General features: G+C 41.6%; 1 protein-coding gene across 13 annotated transcripts in view; it reads left to right on the top strand.

Annotated features, from left to right (window-relative positions):
* The window catches only part of RELCH (RAB11 binding and LisH domain, coiled-coil and HEAT repeat containing), a 122321-nt gene extending 97658 nt beyond the window's left edge, over positions 1 to 24663 (top strand). For 11 of the 13 annotated variants that reach the window (XM_073332231.2, XM_073332227.2, XM_073332224.2 and 8 more), the window contains 5 exons: positions 238 to 376; positions 992 to 1108; positions 2136 to 2224; positions 10129 to 10199; positions 22787 to 24663. In XM_073332231.2, the coding sequence (XP_073188332.2) occupies positions 238 to 376; positions 992 to 1108; positions 2136 to 2224; positions 10129 to 10199; positions 22787 to 22907 (537 nt within the window). In that variant the 3' untranslated portion in view covers positions 22908 to 24663. The remainder of the gene's footprint in view (positions 1 to 237; positions 377 to 991; positions 1109 to 2135; positions 2225 to 10128; positions 10200 to 22786) is intronic. The other 2 variants (XM_073332228.2, XM_073332232.2) reach the window with 2 other exon arrangements.
* Positions 24664 to 26307: the final 1644 nt, after the last annotated feature.

The following is a 26307-nucleotide window of genomic DNA, read 5'->3' as shown; positions in this document are numbered from 1 at the left end:
TCCAATGAAGTGAGCTGTAGCTCACGAAAGCTTATGCTCAAATAAATTGGTTAGTCTCTAAGGTGCCACAAGTACTCCTTTTCTTTTTGTAATAGAGAAGAATACTAGATTAACAACAAAAAAATCAATATTGTAAGCAATTCTGAAAATGGATAGAAAACAGAAATATACTCTAAGTGACTGAAGTTTTTTGACACCTTTTTTGTTAACTTTTACTTTTTTTTGTGAATATTTAAGCTACTGGAAAGAGTAAAAATGCAGTTGGCTTCTTTCTTGGAAGATCCTCAGTATCAAGACCAACATTCTTTACACACAGAGATCATAAAAACGTTCGGAAGAGTCGGACCTAATGCTGAGCCGAGATTTAGAGATGAATGTAAGCTGCAACTTAAGTGAATGTTCCTTACCTAAAAATAACTTCACAAGTTGGTTATTGTTTGTTAAATAGAGTAACATTGATAGAGAGCATTAGCAGAATATGAAAAATAATATTGAATCAATTCATGATGAGAAATGTTTTCTATAAATTTACAACTCTTCATATTCCACAGATATATATAATGTGAGCAGTGTTTTTAATACTTGTGGTTTTTTTAATTCAAGAGCCAATATTCTGCCATTTTCTTTGAAATACATTTGCAACATAGTAATTGAAACCCCACTAGCAGTCCCACTGGAAGCCATCATTTTACCAGCTGTTACCACCCCTTGGTTGCTGAGATATTTCAGATATTTGTTTCCATCATAGATACCTCTTTAACAACTGTTGACAAATACTTTTTCAAGAGGCTATAGTACATTGTATTTTTCTCTTTAACAACTTAGTCTGGTGCCATTCCTGTTGCATAAAAGGAGGGTGGGAATTGCTTATCATTTTATCATAAAGGCTGCTGCAAAAAAAGAAACTTTTTCGCAAGTTAGTGTTTATGGGAGAAAAGTCTGTGAGAGTCCATATAAAATAATACTTTGACTCAAATATTTACTCTTCCAGTTGTTATTCCGCACTTACACAAGTTAGCCTTGGTTAACAACCAGCAGTCTGTGGATTCAAAGAGACTGGACATTGCAACCCATCTGTTTGAAGCCTATAGTGCTCTTTCCTGTTGTTGTATCCTTGTGTGGTTATGTTTTTAACTGTTAATTGTTTTCATCCTTTTGCTTTTTAATATTTGGGAATTACAAAATAGCTTGCTCCCTTGGAGTAGTAATAATAGTATGTGAGTTTCTCAATAATCTAAAAAGCAGATATTCACAATAGATAGAACTGAAATTTATTTTTTTAAATCTGCTTTTGGGGTAGGGAAGAACCCTAAAGAGAATTGTGTAGATATATCATGCTTCAATTCCTTCCATCCTCAATTCCCCTTCATTTAGCATCCTTTTGACATAATAATAGTAGTGACATAGATTGATTCAGGTACTTTTTCCATATGTATATTTACCATTAGTTCCCTTTGTCATACCTGTTACAAAAATAACATAGGGAATAAAAACAGTTTTTGATAGCAATGGACTATTCCAGTTAAATTCCAGACACTGAAACTGTTTTATTTTTGTGTTGTGTCATGTTTGTTTAATGAACATGTTACAGTAAAACATGTCGTAGCAAAAATATTTTAAGCCCTGTTCTCGCCTCCATTCTTTTTCCCTCGCCCTACCTTCTTCTGAACCTGGTGCTACCAACCTGCGGTTATCCAGGATCAGGCCCTAAATTTTTTTACATTTAATTCTTCTGTAATTTATTATTCTCATTTTGACTCTGTTTTGGGTCACTTAATATCAAATTGCTAAAATTAACCAAGACCTGTGAAACACTTCACAACCATTAGAATAAATGATAAGCTATTACCAGCAGGACAGTGGGGTGGGAGGAGGTATTGTTTCATGATTTCTGTGTGTATATAAAGTCTGCTGCAGTTTCCACGGTAAACATCTGATGAAGTGAGCTGTAGCTCACGAAAGCTCATGCTCAAATAAATTGGTTAGTCTCTAAGGTGCCACAAGTACTCCTTTTCTTTTTGCGAATAAATGTTAATATATCTTTAAGTAATTTGTTTGCGTATTGCCTTGGGATAAAACCATGTAACATCAAATGATGATTATTTTTTTAAATGCCTTAACTGCTTTCCTGCTAGTCATTTCAGAGGATTTAATGGTCAATCACTTTTTGCCTGGACTCAGGTGTTTACGAACTGACATGGAACATCTCTCGCCAGAGCATGAGGTGAGCAACTGAAGTTACCATTCTGGTTTGAGGTACAGGTGGCAATAGATAGATGAGATGTTTAATCTTTAGCCTTAAGTAGTTAGCATTATAGTAGTCAGTAGTGACTATTGGTTCAAATGTATATCACAGCATAGTTTTCTTGTTAGAAAAAAATTAATGTCCTCTTGATATGTGTAAACTGAAAGGATTTTTTAAAAACTATTTTCGAAAATTGGAGTAAATTCTCCAGTACAAAAAAATTGAAAACTTGAAGATTTTCAGCACAAACTGATTTATTTTTCCTGATGAAGGTGGGAGAAGAAAATGCTGTTCCTACCACGTGCCATTTCTTAAGCAGTCAAAAAAGATATACTAAAACCAGGAGCCACAACACATTTTAGAAACAAACTCAATAGAAGGGAGATATTTGGAAAGCAGTAATGCTGAAGGATCCAGCAAATGAGACATGTTTGTAGGGCAATATGGTAGCAAAAAGACTTGCAAAATTTTGAAATGCAGCTCTGGAAACTCCCTTATTTGGCAATAGTGTTCATTTCTGCAGTTCATTACCCAAAACATTGATAAATTGGAGGGAGTTCACAGGAAAGCAGTGGAAATGATCAGGTGGCTATGTGGGCTGACTTGAGAAAAGGCTTTAAAATAAATGTAACTTGGCTAAAAGAGAACTATACACACATTTAAACAAATAATATAAGTACATAGGGACAAAATTAGAAAGGCCAAGGCACAAAATGAGACTACACTAGCTAGAGACATGAAGGAAAGAAGCCAGAGGAAAACGAAGGACCGGGTAGGCACATTAATGAGGGGGGGGACAATGATAACAGAAAATGTGGAAATGGCCAAAAAGGTTAGTAGCATTGGACATCTAACATAGTGAATGCCAGCGAAAATGAGATAAGATCAGAGGCTAAGAACAAGTTAAAAATTACTTAGACAAGTTAGATGTTTTCTAGTTACCAGGGCCTGATTAAATACATCCAAGAAGCTGACTGAGAAGATATCTGAGCCATTAGCAATTATCTTTGAAAAGTCATGGAAGATGGGAGAGATTCCAGAGGACTGGAAAAGGGCAAGTGTAGTGCCCAGCTATTAAAAGGGAAATAAGGGCAACCCAGGGAATTATGGACCAGTCAGCTTACTTTGAGTACCTGGAAAGATAATGGAGCAAATAATTAAGCAATCAATTTGCAAACACCTAGTAGATAATAAGGTGATAAGTAACAGTCAGTATGGATTTGTCAAGAACAAATCATGTCAAACCAAACTAATAGCTTTCTTTGACAAGGAAACAAGCCTTGTGGATGGGGGTAATTTGTAGATGTTGTATATCTTGACTTTAGTAAGGGTTTTGATACTGTCATGCATGACCTCTTCATTAACAAACTAGGGAAATAAAACCCTAATGGAGCTACTGTAAGGTGCATGCATAATTGGTTGGAAAAGCATCCTCAGAGAGTAGTTGTCAGTGGTTCACAGTCAAGCAGGAAGGGCATACAGTAACTCCTCACTTAAAGTCGTCCCGGTTAATGTTGTTTCATTGCTGATCAGTTAGAGAACATGCTTGTTTAAAGTTGTGCAATGCTCCGTTATAACGTTGTTTATCAGCCGCCTGCTTTGTCCAGTGCTTGCAGGAAGAGCAGCCCATTGCAGCTAGCTGGTGGAGGCTTGGAACCAGGGTGGACCAGGAGCCCCCCATCAGCTCCCCACGCCCCTAAGTTCCCTGTTCAGCAGCCTCCCAGAAGGCTATCAATTGCCGCAGTTCAGCTGTCCTTCCCCCCCCACTGCCATGTACTGCTCCTGCCCTCTGCCTTGGAGCTACTCCCCGAGCCTCCTGCTTGTTGTGCAGGGGGTAGGGGGGAAGAGGTGGGGCTAATGTCCGGGTGTCCCCCTGCTTCTGCACCCCGCTTACCCAGTCTTCCATAAAGCAGGAGGAACACACGACAGGGCTCAGGATGGAGGGAGCTTCCTGGCAGCAGTGGCGGTCTCAGCTTGCTGATTAACTTAACAAGGCAGTGTACTTAAGACACGGTGTGTGTCTCTGTCTGTCTGCCATGCTGTCTCCCCTCCCTCCATACTGCCTTGTAGAGTGTGAGGCTACATTAAGAACAGTGAGTCAACCCTTGAGGGCTCAGCCAACTGCTAGTTCATCATTGAGCAGTAAGGCATTCCCTGGGAAATATCCCACCCTCTGACTTCACCGTCTCAAGCAAGCTTCACAATCATCATTGCTGTGTACAATATTAAATTGTTTGTTTAAAACTTATACTGTGTGTGTGTGTGTGTGTGTGTGTGGATATTTATATAGAGAGAGAGAGAGATAAAATAGTCTTTTGTCTGGGAAAAAAATGTTCCTGGAACCTAACCTCCCCCATTTACATTAATTCCTATGGGAAAATTGGATTAGCTTAACACTGTTTTGCTTAAAGTCACATTTTCAAGAACATAACTACAACGTTAAGTGAGGAGTTACTATATCAAGTGAGGTCCCACAGAAATCAGTCCTGGGTCCAGTTCTGTTCAGTATCTTCATCAATGATTTAGATAATGGCATAGAGAGTACGCTTATAAGTTTGCAGATGACTCCAGGCTCGGAGGGGGGGTTGCAAGTGCTTTGGAGGATAGGATTAAAATTCAAAATGATCTGGACAAACTGGAGAAATGGTCTAAAGTAAATAGGATGAAATGCAATAAGGACAAATGCAAAGTACTCCATTTAGGAAAGAACGATCAATTGCACACATACAAAATGGGAAATGACGGCATAGGAAGGAGTACTGCAGAAAGGGATCTTGGGGGTCATCGTGGATCACCAGCTAAATGTGTAAACAGTGTAACACCACTGCAAAACAAAAAAGTGAACATTCTGGGGTGTATTAGCAGGAGTGTTGTAAGCAAGACACGAGAAGTAATTCTTCCGTTCAACTCTCTACTGAGTAGGCCTTAACTGGAATATTGTGTCCAGTTCTGACTGCCATATTTCAAGAAAGATGTGGACAAATTGGAGAGAGTCCAGAGAAGAGCAACAAAAATGATTAAAGGTCTAGAAAACATGACCTATAAGGGAAGACTGAAAAAATTGGGTCTGTTTAGTCTGGAGAAGAGAAGACTGAGAGGGGACTTAACAGTTTTCAAGTACATAAAAAGTTGTTACAAAATGGAGGAGGGATAAAAATTGTACTTTTTAACCTGTGAGGCTAAGTCAAGAAGCAATGGGCTTAAATTGCAACAGAATTCAACCCTGGGGGAATCCCATGAGACTCTATTTTGTAGGAGTTTTAGGCCTGCTCTTCAATACTTAATAATATAAACCCTGCTACTGGCTGTGTTTATATTTTAATAAACTTGGTGTATCTTTTTCTGGTTTTGGTTAATGGTTAATAAAATGTGTATCTTATATAGGAAAAATAGAATTAGAGGTGAAGAATATTAAAATGTGGGACTTTCTAGCCTTAGAAGGAAAGAATCTGACTCTGACTTCGGAAGGGTGAGTCAGGAGTGACAGTAATAATCTGAACATCAGTCAGAGGTGACAAGAATTGCACTTCCCTTACCCCAAGTGCTCTTGGAAAGGATCTGGCATGGGTCAGTCAGTGTATGCACGGAAGAGTTGAATGATTTTGTGTCTACAAAAAGTAAAGATAAATTAAAAAGCTGCAGCAGATGAAAGTTGTGTCTAGTTTCATTTCTTCTCAGCCATTTTATCATATTCAGTAATGGCTTATATTATCTGAAAAAGTAACTTTTTGAGGAACATATCTAGGATTAAGGTAAAAGATTGTGTGTTGCCATCATTGCATGTAGTGGAACCAATTAGTTTTGTTTAGGGTTATGTATTAGTTTACATAATGTGTAAGGTTTAGGGCTTTGCTAGGTCAAATAAGACGGCTTTAAATTGAAGCTAAAGAACTTGTGTACGCAAATTTGGTTCTCATGATCTGGAAAAGACTGAAGAATTTAGATTCATATTAGTATGTCATAACTTGGAGCAATTCGATCTTGAGACCTGTTCATCAATGACTTGGCTTTCTAGCAACTGTGGCCGTGTTGTCCAACATACCACTTCAGACACCAGTGTGATCTTTTGGATCACAAGGGCATGTCTTTGACAATAGTACATTTATCTTTCGCTCTTCCTTGGCTCATTGGTCTGCAAGAGAGTTGCTTTTGTCTGCTAGATGAAGTCACAAGCTCCAAAGTCAGCATACATTGGTATATCGTTAAGATCTCCAAGAAACAGGGTTTCTAAAATCGGTTGTCATGCTCCATCCTGTGGCAGATGTTTGCCTTGATGGATAATATCAAATGCCTTATTTTTCATGGATGAACACAGATCTGGTCTTTCTTCTAGTGTAGCCTCTGATCCCATGTTAGTAGACCCGCATACTCACCCAGTCTTCCCCAAAATCTTTCAAATTTCCCTAGGCATAATTAGACTTCCTGAGTTTGTTGTTATTGAGTTATTATCTGGATTGGACAGAACCATTTGGCTAACATCAGATTGCTTGTGACATTTAGGAACAAATTCAGGAGTGAATTGCGCTCGGTTCAAATTGTCTAAAAGGCTTGTATTCAATCCTGTGTTGTTATGCCAGATGATCTGTGGGCCAGTTCCACTTGGTTTTAGGCAGCGTCTGAGAAACGTCTCTGACTCTGAAATTCCTAAAGCTGCCACATGACACTATATTTACATTTTTATTTCTTCCCTACTTGTTTTGGGAAAGAAGTCCTCTACTTAAGACAACTAAATATTGAAAAATGTAATAAGTGCTTGTATACAAATGCAAGAAGTCTAAATACTAAGATTGGTAAACTTGAGTGCCTGAGGATATTGCTATGATAGGCATTACAGAAACTAGATGGAATGATGATAATCAATGGGACATGGTAATACTAGGGTACTAGAGTAGGTCACACTGGTGTGTGGTGCTACTATTTGACAAAGAAAGCGTAGGGTCAACTATAGAAAAAATCTTAAATAAATCAAACAGTACCACAGAATCTCGATGGTTAGAAATTCCATGCTTGAATAATAAGAGTATAGCAGTAGGAATATTCTTGCAACCACCTGACCAGGATGGTGATGGTGAAATGCTCAGGGAGATTAGAGAGATTACAAAAACAGTTGAAATCCCCAATTACTGGATTTTCTATCCCCATATTGACATCTTACCTCATGATTGGATGCAGAGATAAAATTTCAAGACACGGTTGACTGCTGATTGGAGCAGCTAGTCCTGGAACCCACAAGGGGAGAAGCAATTCTTGATTGAGTCCTAAGAGGAGTACAGGATCTGGTCCAAGAGATGAATATAGCTGAACCGCTCAGTAATCATGTAAATAAATTTAACATCCTTGGGAGAGCGGGGGGGAATTCCAAAGAATCCCACCACAGTAGCATTTAACTTCAAAAAGGGGAACTACACAACAATAAGGAGGCTCGTTAAACAGAAGTTAAAAGGAACAGTCACAAGAGTGAAATGGCTGCAAGCTGCATGAAAACTTTTTTAAAAACACCATAATAGAGGCTCAAACTTTATGTATACCCCAAATTAAAAAAAAAAGGGGGGGGGGACCAAAAGTGATGCCACCATGGCTAAACAGAGTAAAAGAGGCAGATAGAGATAAAACGATATCTTTTAAAAATTGGAAGTGAAATCCTACTGAAGGAAATAAAAAGGAACATAAACTCTGGCAAGTCAAGCGTACAAGTATGATTAGGCAGACCAAACAAGAATTGGAAGAGCAGCAAGCAAAAGACACAAACTAACATTAAAAAAAAAAATTAAGTGCATCAGAAGCAGGAAGCCTGCAAAACAGCTAGTGGGGCCACTGGCGATAGATGCTAAAGGGGCACTCCAGGGAAACAAGGCTGTTGTGGAAAAGCTAAACAAAAGCCATTCTTTTTAGGAGGCATATCTGAAGAATTGTCCCAGATTGAGGTGTCAATAGAGGGTAAATTGCCGTGTTCTGTTCATTCCCTTTGAAGCATCTAGCATCTGTCAAGACAGGATACTAGGCCAGATGGACCAATGGTCCAACCCAGTATCCGTTCTTATGTTATGTAAGTAATCAGCTCTCTACCGTGGGGTTAGTTATGAATCAATCTCTTGAGAAGGGATCTGCAGAGGTGTTTAGGTCCTTGCTGCATTAACCCATACCTCTCTTAGCCAATACCATGGCAACTGTGGTCATTCAAGGTATTAAGGCTGGAGAAAGTGGGACGAGGCTACTGATCAGGTATTTAGTGAGGGGTTCCTTATTCTGGAAAGCATATGGAGCCCTGGCTAGGTGCTCTTTATATATCTGTAGATCCGAATACATTTAAGATTTTGTTCTTTTACTTATATAACTTATAACTGGTACAGTTTAGAAATTTTAATACACTTTTGATCAAGATAGGAAGCCTGCTTACCTTTTAATTGGAATTCTGAATATATTACCTCTGCACGTGCATACTTTCATATTTAGTAGTCCTCCAACACTAGTATGTTCAAAATAATTGAAGTAAACCAGAACCTCAGTCCTGCAGATAACTTCACACCACAGTTGAGGACTGGACCTGTGTGTGCATATGGCCCCAATGATTGTTCCTTTCCTAATGGTGCCAAGACTTCTGACACTCAAGTGTATGTTCCCAATGGTGTGGATCTGCTGAGATAACATGGCTCTGAGAACTTCAGTAAATTTTGTGTCTATCTCCAGCCCTGTTCTATCCTTAAACTCTCTGTGAGACTGCCAGCAAGGATATTGGTAGCGATGGTGACTCTCTTGATGCAGGCACCTTATTGCTGCATATTTTACCATTCATCCTTTAGGAAGGGATGAATGATTTCATCAGGCTTTGGCTATATCTGAGGCTTTATGATTAACTCAATAGGAACCAAGAAGTGAATCAAGGAAAGTCCTTGGCTTTCTGCCAAGCCATGAGCCAGTGAAAGCTTCAGGTGATTAGTTTGTGCACTAGATATACGTTTTTAATGTCAATCCATGCATTATTACTGATTTACATAACTGTTCCAACTGCAGTTTTTCTGTTTTGTTAAAGACAATACCTTAGTGTTTCAGCTTTCATTTTTATTATCTGTGACAAATGTGTTGTATGCTTTATTCCAGAACACAGGATCTCTGCTAAAACTGACTCCTTTTCAATCAGCCACATTCAATGCCTAACGTTTGCATGTACGCGCGTGCGCACACAGAGAATGTTTCCTCACTTTAGAAATACAGAAACAACAGACTGCTTTTTTCACATTCAGTCTTAAAGATTATGTGTAAACCTGTAAAATAAGAATTTTTAAAGGAGGTGCCCACAGGCCTCAATTTATAGCAACGCTTGCAGACACCATTGTAATGATGCACCAGCTTACAATAACACTTCCTTTCTATAAAAGAAAAGTAGCACAGGATACCATCTCAACTTTTATCATCTTTACTTTGGTACCCAATACCTCTAACGATAACTTTAAGGGTTAACACTATAAGCCAAAACCGAGCGTGCAGATGCAAATTAATTATCAAGATAAATCTGTAAAGACCAGAAATGTAAGTTTTTTGTAAATGTACGTTGAAAAATGAAGTAAAGCTATGGTCTAAGATGAAAAATCAGAGTGGTTGTGCTTTGATTCATTACAAGAAAGGCATCTTTGAACACAGTAACGATCTAAATAAAAATGTCTTCCTTGAAACATTCTAAATAGTCTTGATGCTTGTAACCACAGAACAGTGTCATTAGTTATTTGCATTTTAAAGGCGCTTGAAAATGTAATGCACCCTTTAAAATTCTAGCTCTTTCTTAGCTTGTGCTAGAATTAGAGGCGGTTTGCTTTAGTTTTAACCAGAAATATTAACATTAGAAGAACATACCTTTCAAATCCTATTTTCCTCTTTGGTGGTTTTAGGTTATTTTAAGCTCCATGATAAAGGAGTGTGAACAGAAAGTGGAAAACAAGACTGTCCAAGAACCACAAGGGTAAGGCATCGACTGCTTTTTGGGGAAGGGGGAGCAGCCTTTTTTTATTTTTTGTTTTAAATAATGGTCAAAGAATTTTGAATGGGTGTCTTCCTGGGTGCTGTGCCGTTCTCTAGTCCAAGGCTTGCACCTGTGAATCCTGTTTTGACATAATCTATATTTAGAAGCAGATTTCAGGAACTTTGTCCAAACTCAGTTTGTGGTTGTTGCTGTATCCAGTATATAATGTAGAGCAGTGCACTTTCATCTACTTGGTGGAAATGAAGTTCTTGTTTTCGCATGTTGTTTTGTTCTTACGCTTCTGACCCATCAGAAGCAATAATTGAAATATTGTCCTATGTCTAATAAGACATAGATGCTAACTGGCTACTGGAAGAAATACTTTTGGACACAGTAAATGACTATTTTCAGGACTGAATAACTTTTTCAGCATAGTAAATGAGACCCTTTAAGTCAGGGATGGGCAAACTTTTTGGCCCGAGGGCCACATCTGGCTATGGAAATTGTATGGCGGGCCATGAATGCTCATGAAATAGGGGGTTGGGGTGTGGGAGGGCTCTGACTGGAGGTGCGGGCTCTGGGGTGTGGCCAGAAATGAGGAGTTCAGGGTGCAGGAAGGGGCTCTGGGCTGGGAAAGAGGGGTGGGGGCTCTGGGCTAGGGCAGGGGGTTCGGGTGCAGGGGGGAGGGCTCTAGCTGGGGCTCTGGGGTTGGGGGTGCAGGAGGTTGCCCTGGGCTGGGACGGAGGGGTTCGGAGGGCGGGAGAGGGATCAGGGCTGGGGAAGGAGGTTGGGGTGCAGGAGGGAGTCAGGGGTGCAGGCTCCAGGCGGCTCTTACCTCAAGCAGCTCCCAGAAGCAGCGACATGTCCCCCACTCCAGCTCCTACGCGGAGACATGACCAGGTGACTCTGAACGCTGCCCTGTCCACAGGCGCCACCTCTGCAGCTCCCACTGGCTGCAGTTCCCATCCAATGGGAGCTGAGGGGCAGCATGCAGCACCTCCTGGCTGCCCCTACATGTAGGAGCCAGAGAGGGGACATGCCACTGCTTTTGGGAGCCACGTGGAGCAGGGCAAACCCCACTCTCCGGCTGGACCGCCAGAGCAGGGCAAGCTCTGAACCCCGCTGCCCGGCAAGAGCTTGAGGGCCGGATTAAAATGTCTGGAGGGCCTGATGCGGCCCCCAAGCCATAGTTTGCCCACCCCTACTTTAAATTGTGGGAATTCAGCAGCATTGGCTTATAAAAAGAGAAAATCATCAAATGGCAAAGAAAGAGATTTGGGAGTCAGTTCCCAGCTCTGACACTGATTTTCAGTGTGACTCTGAGCAAGTCACTTAAACTCTCTCTCTCTCCTTATCTGTAAAATATTGGTAAAACTACTTCTCAAGGTAACAAGGCTTGATTCTCAAATCACTTTGAAAATTAGGAAAGACGGAGTTTGTAAATATATGTTGTTGAATAGAACTGTTTTTGATGTAGAGGAGAATAGGCTTCAAACACATCTGGTTTAGCCCCTTGAACATGGCTATTAGTGCTTATGATATTGTGCACTGTCTGTAGCTGATAGTGAATAAATCATATAACAAGAATTGAACAAATCTTGCAGAGGTTAGCATCAGACCAACACTTGAAGGTACACTTGAAGACTTGACTTTGAGTCCACCGAGACTTTAAACAATGCCTAGGTTCTAAGCCAGCTTTTTTCTCAGTACTGGTCGTAGTATATGAAAAGTGAATTGATTCTGGCTAGTCATATATCAGGGGGTAGCCGTGTTAGTCTGTATTCACAAAAACAACAAGAAGTCCTGGGGCACCTTAAAGGCTAACAGATTTATTTGGGCATAGTGGGTTTTTTACCCACGAAAGCTTATGCCCAAATAAATCTGTTAGTTTTTAAAGTGCCACCAGACTCCGTGTTGTTTTCGTGGCTAGTCATAGATACCTCTTATGAGGGAGAATAAATTCAAAGACTTCATAATCTTTGCAGAAAGAAAGCAGCATTTAAAATTTTGTACCTCTTTTGCTCTCTTAACAATATGGCTAAAGATATCAGAGATCATATTGGGCTAGTAACTAGTATATTTTCTAGGCTCAAACCTGCCATGTGCCACACTAAATTAGTAAATGGAAACTAAGGAAGTAGCCTTTCAGAGCTTTATTTCACCGTGCACTCTTCACCTTTCATTGTACTCCTTCACTACCTCCATCTCTTCCCATTCCTCTGGGTGAAATCGGCAGAATTGAGGGAGAGAGAGGACCAGGCACGAAATGAAATAATTCAAAGTACAGTCGTTCTTCAGTGATCTTAATGTTCATTTGCTCGTGAAAAGTAGTAGAGGGTGGAGGAGCAACACAATAGGTAGGCAACAAAACAGCAAGGGAGGGAGAGGGAAGTAGCCATTATTTTGCTTTGGTGACAAAGCACTGGTTATTGTGGTTAAAGCCTCAGGCACGTTCTCCTTTTTCAGGAAAAGTAGTAGAAAACCAGACAGGAGGAACAGGGGAAAGCAATCAGAGTGAAGGGCTAGGAGGCGCAGAGCAACACAACAAAAAAATAGATCAGAGAAAAGATAAGGAAGGCAGAGGTGACACAAACTTTGACCGGAGAAGAATGAGAAACTGAAAAGACAAAGGATAAAAGTGGACACGTTCAGAGATATCCCTGGTGTCTTTTTGGGTAGGACTAGAAGGAGAAGCTGTGGGCCTGGCTGTAAAGCATTTTTAACAGTAGCTGTTTGCTAGTGATTCACTCCTAGAATCTGTGCACCATTATAAGCGTTGGTTGCAGCACCTGTGATAAGAGGGCTTAGCTTGGCCCCAGCACAGTCTGCCACAGTACCTCCTTAGTAGATTTTGAAAAACAAAAACATGAAAACCCCCATTCAGCCAGTCCTAACTTCATTTCACAATGAGAAGCACCTGTTTTGCAAATGAGCACTCTTTACCAGGGTTTTCTCTTCACTCTGTGCCCTCTGTACCTTTTAGCTTGTGCCAGCAGCAGCCACAAAGGGCAGTTAGAGCACAACATTTTGGTGTGCTGTGCAACTCTCACTCCTGCAGACTGTGCTGTGACGCAGTGTAAACATAACCTGGGTTCCTTTGGGAAGGTGAGAGAGTTGTCCTTAAGTCAAAAGCAACTCTCTTCACTTAGAAGCATTGATGGGCTTCTCTTTTTAATTGAACAGAGGAGTTACTTTGGGGGATGATGATGTGTTCTCTTCTATTAAGTATCTCTCTAAGTGGACAGGGTTGGTTTTGAATAAGACATACTGTTTTTTCTCTCTCTGGAGCTTTAGTCTAATGGTTGTTTTAGATTAACTGCAGTCGTAAAGAGCACTATAGTAGCAAAAAACTTGAAGCAAAATGTAACATTTTACAACTGAAGAAAACATTTTGATACCACATTGAGTACTTCCTGTGCAGTGTGGATACAAATATAAGTATTACGTGTGCATCAGTGACGCTGCATCCAATTAATTTCCCTCTTGAATGCTAACTACTGAGAAGTAAGATTGAAAAAGAGAAGTCTTCACAACGTGTCACGCTTGTTTCCTTTGTTTAACCTTCCCCTTTTTTGTATCTTTTCAGTATTGGATTTTTGTTGCAATATTTTTTCAAAAACGTGTCGAAATTTTATAGAAAATATTTAATGACTTAAGATATGTCCACACAAACTTCTCTGTCCTCCTAAAGCCAAATCAAAACTTGGTCATTTTATTAGAAACTTTAGATACCCTTTAAGTGGTTTGTTTTTTTTTAAATACATTTAAATCCTTTATAAAAATGTAGCCAAAAGGCAATCAAGTTACCAGTGTTTAGGAACATGATGCAAGGACTATTCTATCCAAATACATTTATAAAAAATAAAATTAATCAAAATCAGTTGTAGACATTTATTTACTATAGCTCACCATATTTTCACCTCTTATATTACAAATGTTGATTAGAGAGATTCTGAGATCACAAAAGGAATATGCTTTTGTGATGTAAAAACAAAACATGTCAAGTATTGTAACTCCTAAAGCTGTTTATGGACAGTTTTTCTTAAACTCATTTTTATATACGACAAAAGAGTTTGATCTTAAATAACCAACTTACTTTTAAAAAGTGATTTTACAAAGTGCACAGTAATATGAACGGATTTTCTGAATGTTTTGGCCTGAAGCCTCACCATAAATTGAAGGGAGTACTGTATAGCATGTAATACATGTAGACATCAGTCAAGTTAACATTTAAACACTATTTTTCTGTGTCATGAATTATATTTTTATGAGAAAACAGAAGAACTGTTGCATGGCTGCATCATTTAATAACATAAACTACTGGCTTTTAAGCTGTTACAATTAAAAAAAACCTCTCAAACCTTTCAACCGAATTATAAGATATCTCACCTGATCAACATGTTTAACTATTTAAACTTGGTAATCCTGGACATGTTTCACAGACATACTTGTTTTTAAATGTTTCCACCTGTCTGGGTTATACTGTTGTAAGAATGTTATCCGTGAAAATCTGAACTTTATTGTTCCCGATTCTGAATTTGTTCTAAGTTCTAAAGTATTCCAGAAACTGACATTTTCTTTAGCTGTGACACTGAGTACGTTCCCAGATGTGAAGAACTCTGTGTAAGCTCGAAAGCTTGTCTCTCTTATCAAAAGATATTACCAGATATTATCTCTCTTACCAGAAGATATTAGATCACACACTTTGTGACTCTGATGTTTCCCTAAACCTTTTGTCATACGAAGACTTTCAGAATGAAAATAAAATGTCTTTCAGTGCTTATTGATTAGTTCACTGTGTAGCTTCGGGCCCAGTATCCCTCAGTTTAAGACTGGTTTTCTTTTGCTGTCTCCAAGCCCAGACTTTCTTCCTTTTCTGAAGTTAGCCCAGTGCATTTCCTTTCACTGTTGATGCATGGAATAACTACTTTCCCTTCTAAAGCAGTTTTTTCTGGGACAGACTTGAATAACATAGGTTGAAGTGACTTCTAGTTCCTGAATAGCTGGTATTAAGTAAAAGTTTTGATTCTTTATATAATCATTATCCCCTTCTTTGATAGTCAAATCAAAGGGATATTGATTATGAAATCCAGCTTGCATCTTGACAATACAGTTTTCTTAGAGCAGCTAAGCTAAAAGCAAAGTATGCTACCAGTAGTTCCCAGACTGATCTGCAGATTGCTGCTGATCCACAGAGCTGACTGGTCACATGGCTCTCCATGTTTTCAGACTGCCAGATATCATTAAATGACAATTTAAAATATATTAAATACTTCCCTAATATTAAAGTTTGAGACTATAGACTATAGGTGGGCAAATTTTTTGTCCTGAGAGCCACATTGGGGTTCCAAAACTGTATGGAGGGCCGGGTAGGGAAGGCTGTGTCTCCCCAAACAGCCTGGCCTCTGCCCCCTCCCACTTCCCACCCCCTGACTATGCCCTCAGAACCCCCAACCTATCCAACCTCCCAGTTCCTTCTCCCCTGACCGCCTCCTCCGGGACCCCCCCACCCCTAACCGCACCCCTGGGACCCCACCCCCATCCAATCCCTCCTGCTCCCTGTTCCCTCACTGTCCCGACCCCTATCCACACCCCCACCCCCTGACAGGCCCCCCCAGGACTTCCATGCCTATCCAACCCCTGTCCCTTGACCGCCCCCGCCCCAGAACCTCGGCCCCATCCAACTGCCCCTGTCCCCTGACTGCCCCCCGGAACCTCCTGCCCCTTGTACAACCCCGCTCCCCGCCCCCTTACCATGCGGTGGAGAGCAGCATGTCTGGCAGCTGTGCCACCTGGCTGGAGCCTACCCTGTCGCCGCACTGCCCAGCAGGAGCTCATAGTCCCGCCTCCCAGAGCGTTGGCGGCATGGCGAGCTGAGACTGCGAGGGAGGGGGGACAGTGCGGGAGGGTCCGGGAGCTCAAGGGCCAGGCAGGATGGTCCCGCAGGCTGTAGGTTGCCCACCTCTGCTATAGACTGTTGCCAAAGAGATCTTTTTATGATAACTTTTCACTTTTGCAAGGTTATAAATCATGAAATTTACGCTAAATTCACTTAATCAGTGTCAGATCAGCACAATATATGCAGAGCCGTTATGTAAGAAGGTGATTTTTGTCATATGCTGACTAAAGAGAGAGATATTGTGAGCCCAGGTTTCACGCTTATGTTCTTAAATGGACATCTAGACATCCAAATACAGATGTAGGGGCTCAGATGCAGAATTGGATATTGGGAAATGTTAAGTTTATAGAATAAAGTTTAAGAATAATATTGAGACATTTGATTTGTTGTTTCATTTTATGGCAAATAAGTTTTTCAAAGTATTCCTACAGCATATGATCTTACAGTAGTATATAGAGGCCATAGCCATGGGTCAAGACCCTAGTGTAGCAGGCACTGTACAAACATATAAGGCAATCTCTGTCCCAGCACTTAATCTAGGATAATAGCAAGACTCAATAGCTAAAAGAAAAAAGATCAAAAGAAAAGACAGGGTTGATAGGATGCTGCAATAGTAACACGAACATGTGATGTATAATAAACTAGCTCTTATGGCGTAAGTGATACTTTTATCATTTAAAAATGCATTTCTGTATTCAAGCAAGTGAGGATGAGATGTAAAGTACTTGCATGGTTTTATTTTTTTGTTTATGGAAATAGACTAGAACATAATGTCTTCTCTTTGAGTGCCCCTGTGCTCCAGGTAAAGAATATTCTTCTTCGAATGATGGTTCCTATATGTATCCCAATCATGGGTGCACATATGCGCCAGAAGGTTTTCTTAGCAGTCTCCGTTAACCTGTATGTGCATCATGTCTCCCCTCGTATTCCCAGCCGAGGGTATAATAGGCTGTGCGGGTCGACGCCTCTCCACTTCCCTCTTACTGCTCCGTGGAGTCAGAACCCCTGTTCCTTCACACTGTTAGTTTTTTAACTAGAGAGTGACTTCTCTAGTTCGATTATCAGTCTTGTACTTGTGCTTCTGTTTTGTTTTTTGGTGGGTAGCATAGATAGTTGTATATCGTTATAGTTAGTGATAGTGAAACCCCATCTGGGGTAAGCTTTCCCTTCCCCCACCCTCCTGGGACTGCTCCATGCTCCGGGGTTTAAAAACTGTTCCTTGTCCCTGCTCATTCTCCATGAGCAACGAGCACCAGCAGTGTCTGTATTGTCTCAGGGAAGCTCACATTGCAGCTCGTTGCACGATTTGTAAATCTTTCCCAACTCAGACTGAGGAGTTCCGCCTCCAAAAATATCTAATGGAGGAAGCCATGAGGCCACATGCTCACTCGGATCCAGAACTGTTGGTGCCATGTCCGTCGCTGGCGGTGAGTACTCCTCCCAGCACTCCACTGGCAGTCAAGGAGAAGCCCAGGCATGAGCATAAGAAGCACTCTCATGGGCATAAGAGTAGGTCCCTGTCAAGGGCTGCTCCTAAGCGCATCGTTTCCTCCCCAAACCAGGTCGGGTGAGATGTCGCATATTGACTCAGTCGCACTGGTGTCCAAGCTTCCATGGTTGGAGGGATGGAGGGACCGACGGTCATCCCTATACCTGCCCACCCGGAGCAGTCACCAGCACACACACCGCCCATCCTGCTGCCACCTCCATACCAGCCAGAGCCACAGAAAACATGACTTCTGAGGGAAGATTGAAAAAATTGGGTTTATTTAATCTGGAAAAGAGAAGACTGAGAGGGGACATGATAGTTTTCAAGTACATAAAAGGTTGTTACAAGGAGGAGGGAGAAAAATTGTTGTTCTTAACCTCTGAGGATAGGACTAGAAGCAATGGGCTTAAATTGTAGCAAGGGAGGTTTAGGTTGGACATTAGGAAAAACTTCCTAAGCGCTGGAATAAATTGCTAAGGAGGTTGTGGAATCTCCATCGTTGGAGATTTTTCAGAGCAGTTTAGAGAAACACACCTCTCAGGAATGGTCTAGATAATATTTAGTCCTGCCATGAGTGCAGGGGACTGGACTAGATGACCTCTCAAGATAACTTCTAGTGGTATGATTCCCCATTGGGCCTGGTTTGCTACTATTTACATGAAAGACACCTACTTCCGCATCAACATTCACCCGACCCACCAGAAATTTCTCCATTTCCAGGTGGGACGCTACCACTACCACTTCCAAGTCCTCCCTTTCAGCAAAGCAGTGGCTCCATGAGTCTTCACGAAGGTCTTCACTGTCGCGGGCAGCCCAAATGCGCCGCCTCAACTATGTTGTATACCCCTACCTGGACAGCTGGCTCCTTGTCGCGCTATCCCGACAAGAACTCATCTCTGCCATCCTTGCCCTTCGCGCTCTCCTGACCACTCTAGGTATCTGCCTCAAGGAGGAGAAATCCATGTTCATACCTACACAATCAACTTTATTGGGGCGTGGCTTGACTCAATTGTGGCATGGGCCTTCCTTCCAGCAGACTGCTTCACAATGCTGACAGCCATAGTTGCAGAACTGCACCACAACCCACACACCATGGTCCACCCTTGCCTTTCCCTCCGGGGACATATGGCAGCCTTTATATCCATGACACTACATGCACATCTAGACATATGTTGCCTCCAATTCTGGATCCTCTCAATCTACAGACCCCACATGGACCATTTGGAGGCCAGAGTCACTATTGCCCAGGCGGTTCTGACCTCGCTTACATGGCGGACCAACTCTTCCAAGGTCGTGGTCGGTACCCCCTTCACCTCTCCCATCCTGCAGGCCACCATCACAACAGAAGTCTCCTTGGTGTTCAGGGGGTCCATCTAGACCATCACACAACCAGGGTGTCTGGATACCAAAAGAGGCCAGAATGCACATAAATGTGCTCAAACTGAGGGCAGTCCATTTTGCGTACTAGGTGTTTCTTCTTTTCATTCAATCCCACCACATTAAAGTATGTCCGACACCATCGCAGCGGTAGTGTACGTCAACAAGAAGGATGACACCAAGTCTCCCTCTCTCTGTTCAGAGTCCACCATCCACCTTTGGAACCAGTGCATCAAACACCATGTGAAGCTCCAAGTCATGTAGCTCCTGGGCACGCAAAATTCCCTGGCCAGCATGCTCAGCAGAACTCTCTACTTCAACCATGAGTGGGAATTGGACAATGCCACTCTTCACTACCTCTTCCTCAAATGGGGCACCCCACGCTGGGATCTCTTTGCCACTCACGAGAACTGCAAGTTGCCCCTTTATTGTTCCAGGGGAGCCATGGGGGAGGACTCGCAGGGTGACACTTATTCTCCTGCCCTGGACAGGTGACCTCTGCTATGCCTCCCCCCATTCCCATCCACCCGTAATGCAAGGTCCAATGGGACTGAGCTACCATAATACTCATAGCTCCATTCTTACCCAATCAGTTTTGGTTCACAGACCTCCTCAGACTCCCTACCTGAATACTGATCCGCTTCAGAACACTCACAGATCTCCTCACACAAGATCGGGGCCGAGTCCAGCATCCCAACCTGGGCCCTCTTCACTTTGCAGCCTGGTTTTTGCTTGAGGATTGGGGTAGACAATGCTTGCTCCACCTTGGTGCAACACATCCTTACCCAAAGCAAGAGGGCATCCACCAGAGCCTGCTACCAAGTTAAATGGAGACTATTCATCTCATGGTTTCACTGCTGTCAGCATCTATAGAGTACAATCTCCATAACTATCATTCTCAATTACCTCCTCAAGCTTGAGATATCAGGCCTTGCCTCAGTTCTATACAGATCTGTCTGGTAGCCCTTAATGCCTTTCTCTCCCAATGGAGGGGGTTCCTCTGTGTTTATGCACCCTACCACCATCTGCTTTATGAAAGGTCTCCTCAATACCTTCCCACCAGTACTCTGGTCCACATCCTGGTGGGACTTCAATCTCGTTCTCTCTGTCCTCACTAGAGCACCCTTCAAGCCAGTGGCAATGTGCTCCATCTCACATCTCTCCATGAAAGGCATGTTCTTAGTGGCCATTACCTCAGCTAAATGGGTCAGCAAACTGGCAGTCAGGATGGTTGACCCCCCCCCTCCACACACACACACACACACACACTGTATTCCACAAGGATAAAGTTTCCTTACGGCTACACCCTAAGTTCCTGCCAAAAGTGTCAGAGTTCCATCTTAATCAGTGCATCCACCTCCCTGTTTTCTGTCCCAAACCACATGCCTCCCATGCACACAGGATGCTGCATTCCCTCAAAGTCAGCCATGTGTTGGTGTTTTGCCTCTACAGAACCCACGCCTTTCACGCATCGGCCAAAATGTTTGAAACCATTGCCAACCAGTCCATGAGTCAAGCTTTCTCCTCCCAGCGAATCTCCAAATGGATCTCTGGGTGCATCCATGAATGCTACACGCTATCCGATGTACTGCCACCTGATAATTACAGTACACTCTACACGAATGCACGCTGTCACATTGGTCTGTCTTGTGGACATCTCATGGCCAGACATCTGTTGAGCAGCAGCGTGGCACTCAGTACACATGTTCATATACCACTACACCATTGTCCAACGGGCGGCTGTGGACGCTGCAGTGGGCTGTGCCATACTGCAGACTACATTTCCTCATACAGCCTCGCACCCACCTCCACACTAATCACTCTTGCTACTCACCCGTGTTTGGAATACCTATAGGGACTATCACTTGGAGAAGAGGAGGAGGTTACTTACCTGTAACTGGAGATTCTTCCAGATGTGTGGTCTCTATTTGTATTCCAATACCTGTCCTCCATCCTCTCTGCTGCGAACTGGCCTATTCAGGAGTAAGAGGGATCACTGGAGAGGCATCAACCCACACAGCTGATTATACCCTCGGCTGAGAGCACATGTGGGTCATCTGACACTGTTAAGAAAACCTTCCGGCGCATGGCACACATGTGCCCCCACATTCGGAATACCAATAGGACCACACATCTTGAAGAACCTTCAGTTACAGGTAAGTAACTTCCTTTTTGGCTTATGGGAGAACAATTTATAACTAGTTTTCACTTACTTGACCTGCCCTGACATCCTGGCAGGTTTGAAATGTTGGTACTGTGTCTTGATTTCAGGAAATTCATTTTTATGGACTTGGATGCTGTAAGCACTTCAATAATTATCAAATAGTCAGAGTCCCTGCTGAGCTTTATAAGGAGGACTCCATTTTAATTTTAGTAAAACTTGGTGCTGCATTATGTTGACAGAAAGTTTGCCTCTACATTTTAACCACAAATGTCTTGGTGTAGTACAGGAAGTGCAGCACATTTATTAGCACTTCTGCCTTTTGTGATACTGCTTTATAGGAATGCTCTGCCTGGTGACACAGTTCTACTGTAGTGACCGTTATCTCTTTACCGAGAAGTTGAACACTCCAGTTCATTACAAATTCCAGCGGAGTGTCTGTGTGACTGTATGGCTTTTTAAAACCTATTGCCACACATTCAGGTTTCTTACCTTCAGTAGTTTTGGCTTTATTGCTTTTCTGAATCTGATTTGAGATTAGATGTGGTCTTCCAAATCTATAGTACTTGGACAAATGAAGGCTTAAAGTTTATATTTCCAACTAGACAGTGACGGAGTGGATGCTTCACAAAGGCATTCATCCTTGAGAAGTAATCGTCAAATTATTAAGCTAACATGAACATGAGAACTTATAAAGATATTCAAAAGAATATGTAACAGCATTTTAAAGTGCTTCAGTAGGACTCTGTTTGAAGGACCTCTAGGGCTACGTTTTCCTGGAACTATGAATGTGGAAAACTACCATTTGGGTTGAAAGAACAGGAGGACTTGTGCACCTTAGAGACTAACAAATTTATCTGAGCATAAGCTTTCGTGAGCTACAGCTCACTTCATCAGATGCATGCAGTGGAAAATACAGTAGGAAGATTGTATATACACAGAGAACATGAAACAATGGGTGTTATCATACACACTGTAACGAGAGTGATCAGTTAAGGTGAGCTATTACCAACAGGAGAGAAAAAAAACCTTTTGTAGTGATAATCAAGATGGGCCATTTCCAGCAGTTGACAAGAACGTGTGAGAAACTGGGGGGGAATAAACATGGGGAAACAGTTTTACTTTGTGTAATGACACATCCACTCCCCGTCTTTATTCAAGCCTAATTTAATGGTGTCCCATTTGCAAATTAAATTAGCCTTGAATAAAGACTGGGAGTGGATGTGTCATTACACAAAAGCTTATGCCCATGAAAGCTTATGCTCAAATAAATTGGATAGTCTCTAAGGTGCCACTAGTACTCCTGTTCTTTTTGCGGATACAGACTAACACGGCTGCTACTCTGAAACCTGTCATTTGGGTTGAGTGTGCTATGGACCCTGAGGTGCACAAGTAATATAGAAGCTTTGATGGTGCTTGAGACACACTACCGCTGTGGAGGCTGGAAGGAAATTGTTGTTTGTCTGGTATGTAGACTTGTCAACCAAGTGTGTCCTTGGGTGTGGCTTTTTCATAGCTATTCATAACAGCCTAGTCTTTCATGATTTTTAAACCATGAATGTGCTGATAAGACACTTACGTTGCCTATTAAACAGCAAACCACAGAATTCTTCGGAGTTTTTTAGTTCTCTTATGTAACTCATTTCTTAACTCTTTCCTAGCTCAATGTCAATTGCTGCAAGCCTTGTGAGTGAAGATACAAAGACCAAGTTTTTGAACAAAATGGGCCAGCTGACTACATCAGGTGCCATGTTGGCTAACGTGTTTCAGAGGAAGAAGTAAAATTTGGAAAAGAAATTCAAATAAACACTAAGATGGACCTCATGCAGACTGGTTCCTTGTACTTGAAGTTCTTGCCTTTTTATTTCCCCTGTCTGATGTTCTTGTAGTATAATTTTATTCTAACCTCCAAAGATATTTGCACTGCTTTTGAATATCGCTGTGTATCTGTTAATTTTTGGGTTAACTGTGGTTGATATAAAACTGAATTCATAGTCTGTACCAAGTCCCTGTTCTGTGTTCTTGTCTTTCCAGCATTTTTATATAGTGAAAGGTATTTTTTATTTTATTTTCTGACAAGATATCAGCAAAGTATTATACACGGAGCTATTACAATGGTACTTAAAATAATGTAAATTTGAAGTCATTGTCATAAAGTAATAAAAGTGGAGATTACTTATGTATTTAAATTATGAAAAAGTAGTGCAGAATTTTTTATGTTTCTAAAATGACAAGGAAGAGCCACCAGCACAAGTCTCTGCTTTTTGGATTGTGTTTTTGTAAGTACTGTACATTTCCAGTCTAGAGGAATTGGAGCACATAATGTATAGAATTACTTGCACTACATTGATCCATGGGAAACTTTCAGCATTTCAGATACTTCAGTGCATATTCTGTAAGTAGTTTATCAGATTCTCCAGATAAACCTCTTCTATCTGTTGAGAGGTTTTTTGTTTGTTTTTTTACTTTAACTGAAGCACTTTAACTATTAGTCTACCTACTGAAAGGCACATGCCCTGATGAAAGAAAGTAAATTGATGATCAAGATAAATCTGACCAAGTAGTCAAGCTAAAAGGGTCTGACTCTTCCAGGGTCTTGTAAGATCCTCGGGTCAGAGCCAATACACTGCACTAGAGACATCTACAGACAGAACCACCATACGCAAAAAAGCAATCTCCTCTTCCCCTCGCTGCACAGTAGAGTGCAGTCTGATGGCTAAAAGCAGTAATTAGACTGGTTAGCTTATCTAACCCTCAGTTCAGACTTTGGAAGAAAATATTTTAAATAATAAATTAATGAGAATTTGTGACATACAAAATGTCTCTAAAATATTCTCAAGTAGATTATGTACGTGTTTATAAAATCCGTATACCTATTTTTAGAGAATAAAAGCAATCTTTAAAAGCAGTGTCTTTAACAATTATTAGGGTTTTTTTTATCCCTTTGACGAACATTGACAAAAAAGCATCTTCACAAATTCCAAGTCTGTCCTTGCTCTTATGGACACTTCCCACTACATTTTGGTTAATGTAAGCGTCTGAATGTAAACTAAAGTGCACATGTCAAACAAAAATTCAAAATGGAAAAAGTGAGAGATTCTCTGAAAGGGTCACAATACCATTAGAATTTGACGTATTAACTTTTTTTGGCAATTGGGGAAGTGAAAGGAATGGATAGATAACGAAAGGATAGATTTCTGAAAGAGAATGTGAATGTAGTGCTCCCCAAGCACATAGCTAATACTCACTACTAATAGTCTTAACTACTTTGTATCTTTGCCTAATGGCACTGGATGCACATTGCCCAACATACTTGCAAAGTGAGAGCCTGCTACACCCATATCACAACAATCCTTTTTACACTGTACGAGAGGCCTTTTAACAGGCAGCTGAGTTCCTTCCCATAGCTTGTTACCATGAAATAACTATGCTCTTACACACTATCTGACTGTGAAATGATGAAGACGTTCCTGAAGAATTGGAAGTGGCTAACTTTCCTGTCAATTGTTCTGTTATAAATAAAGAGTTTTGCATATGAGCCTTGTATGTTTATTTCTAAGCATCACAAAGAAAGATTGCTACACCCAAAAGGCTGCAAGGAATCTCCTCAGTTTCCCTCCAATTTCTATTTTTTTTATACATACGTAGTGTGGTATGTGCATGTGTGTGCCTACCTACAGGCATGTGTACATAGTTAGATTAGCTGATCTACAAAGTATGCCTGGCACAGATGTGGGCCTCATCTTGGAAAGACAGGAGATGGAAAGTCACACAGGAGTTGCTTTCCCATAGCAAAGCTCCACATTTGGAGAGACTGGAAAGGAATGGGGCACAGCTTGCAAGGTCCATCAAAGTCCTGAATGCTTCATGAGGTCCCAAGGACCCTTGTCAATTTATGTTTTACATCTAAGCAAATTCTAAGACTCGGGATCCATGTGCAACAATACTGGTGTAATTGGAGTCAAATGGAATGTTTGCGAATCATGAGGAATTACAGCCCTCCATATACAATCTAGTCAAGCACTAAGTAGTATTTTTATGGACTCTGTATGGATGACTGTAAGTAGGCTGGAGTCTGGGCAAGACCGATACAATTAAGGGCGAAGAATTGAAGTTTTGTGACCACAGAGATAAGTCCGTGTGTGGTGGATGGGTATGCCTGTCAGGGCAGTGCTGTGGGTGCACACTTGCGATGTTTAAACTTGTCTGTAATTACACACCCACACACAAACCTGTTGAAAACATTCAAAGGTGCACAGTCAAACATTGAAAAGTTAGGAAATGACAAATTTAAGGTTGCCTGTGCATCCTTAAATCAGCCACGTGCATATGCATTCTGATAGTGTTTAATTATATGATCACACACTGTTTAATTATATGATCACGCAGCTCCCATTGGCTGGTAGGCAGGGAGTCTGCCTTAAGACTCGCTGCACCTGCCGTCGACTGGGAGCCACTGGAGGTAAGTAAGCCACACCCCAACCTCCATCCCTGTACCCCCTCCTGCACCCCAACACTCTGATCCAGCCTGGAGCCCCCTCCTGCAGCCAAACTCCCTCCTAGAGCTTGCACCCCTCACCCCCTCCTGCACCCAGGCTCAGTCCAGAGCCTCCTTCCACACTGGGAACCCCTTGGCCCCATCTCAGAGCCCACACCCCCTCCTGAACCCCAATCCCCTGCCCCAGCCTAGTGAAAGTGAGTGAGGGTGGGGGAAGAGTGAGCAATGGAGAGAGGGGGGATAGAGTGAGCAGGATGGGCCTCAGGGGAGGGGCAGGGTAAATCATGAGTTGCCCTGAGATTCAAAAAGTGATCGTGTGTGTTAAAAGGTTGGAGACCACTGGTCTAGATAATACTTAGTCCTGCCATGAGTGTAGGGGACTGATGATGATTGGATGATGATTCGTTATTTACAATTTTTTTTTAGATCAGCCAGACAGTTAATCCATTTAATATGTGTGAAACTGATTCTGTATAGTGCTAGTTTTTAAATCAGAATGTTATGCAGTAGTAAGTTAAATACCTTACAGAACTCCAGGTATATTATGGCACCAGTTACCTTTGTCAACCAAACCTATCTTAAAAACCCCCATCAAGTTCCACAAAGCCTACTTCCATTGAACCATGTTGATTGGCATTAATTATGCAAGCTCTTTGGGACATGGACTTTTTGTTCTGTTTGTAC

This window comes from Lepidochelys kempii, chromosome 2, assembly GCF_965140285.1.
Source record: "Lepidochelys kempii isolate rLepKem1 chromosome 2, rLepKem1.hap1, whole genome shotgun sequence".
Lineage (NCBI taxonomy): Eukaryota > Metazoa > Chordata > Testudines > Cheloniidae > Lepidochelys > Lepidochelys kempii.
Note: the sequence above shows the minus strand (reverse complement) of the source record. Positions and strands in the feature narration are given on the sequence as shown.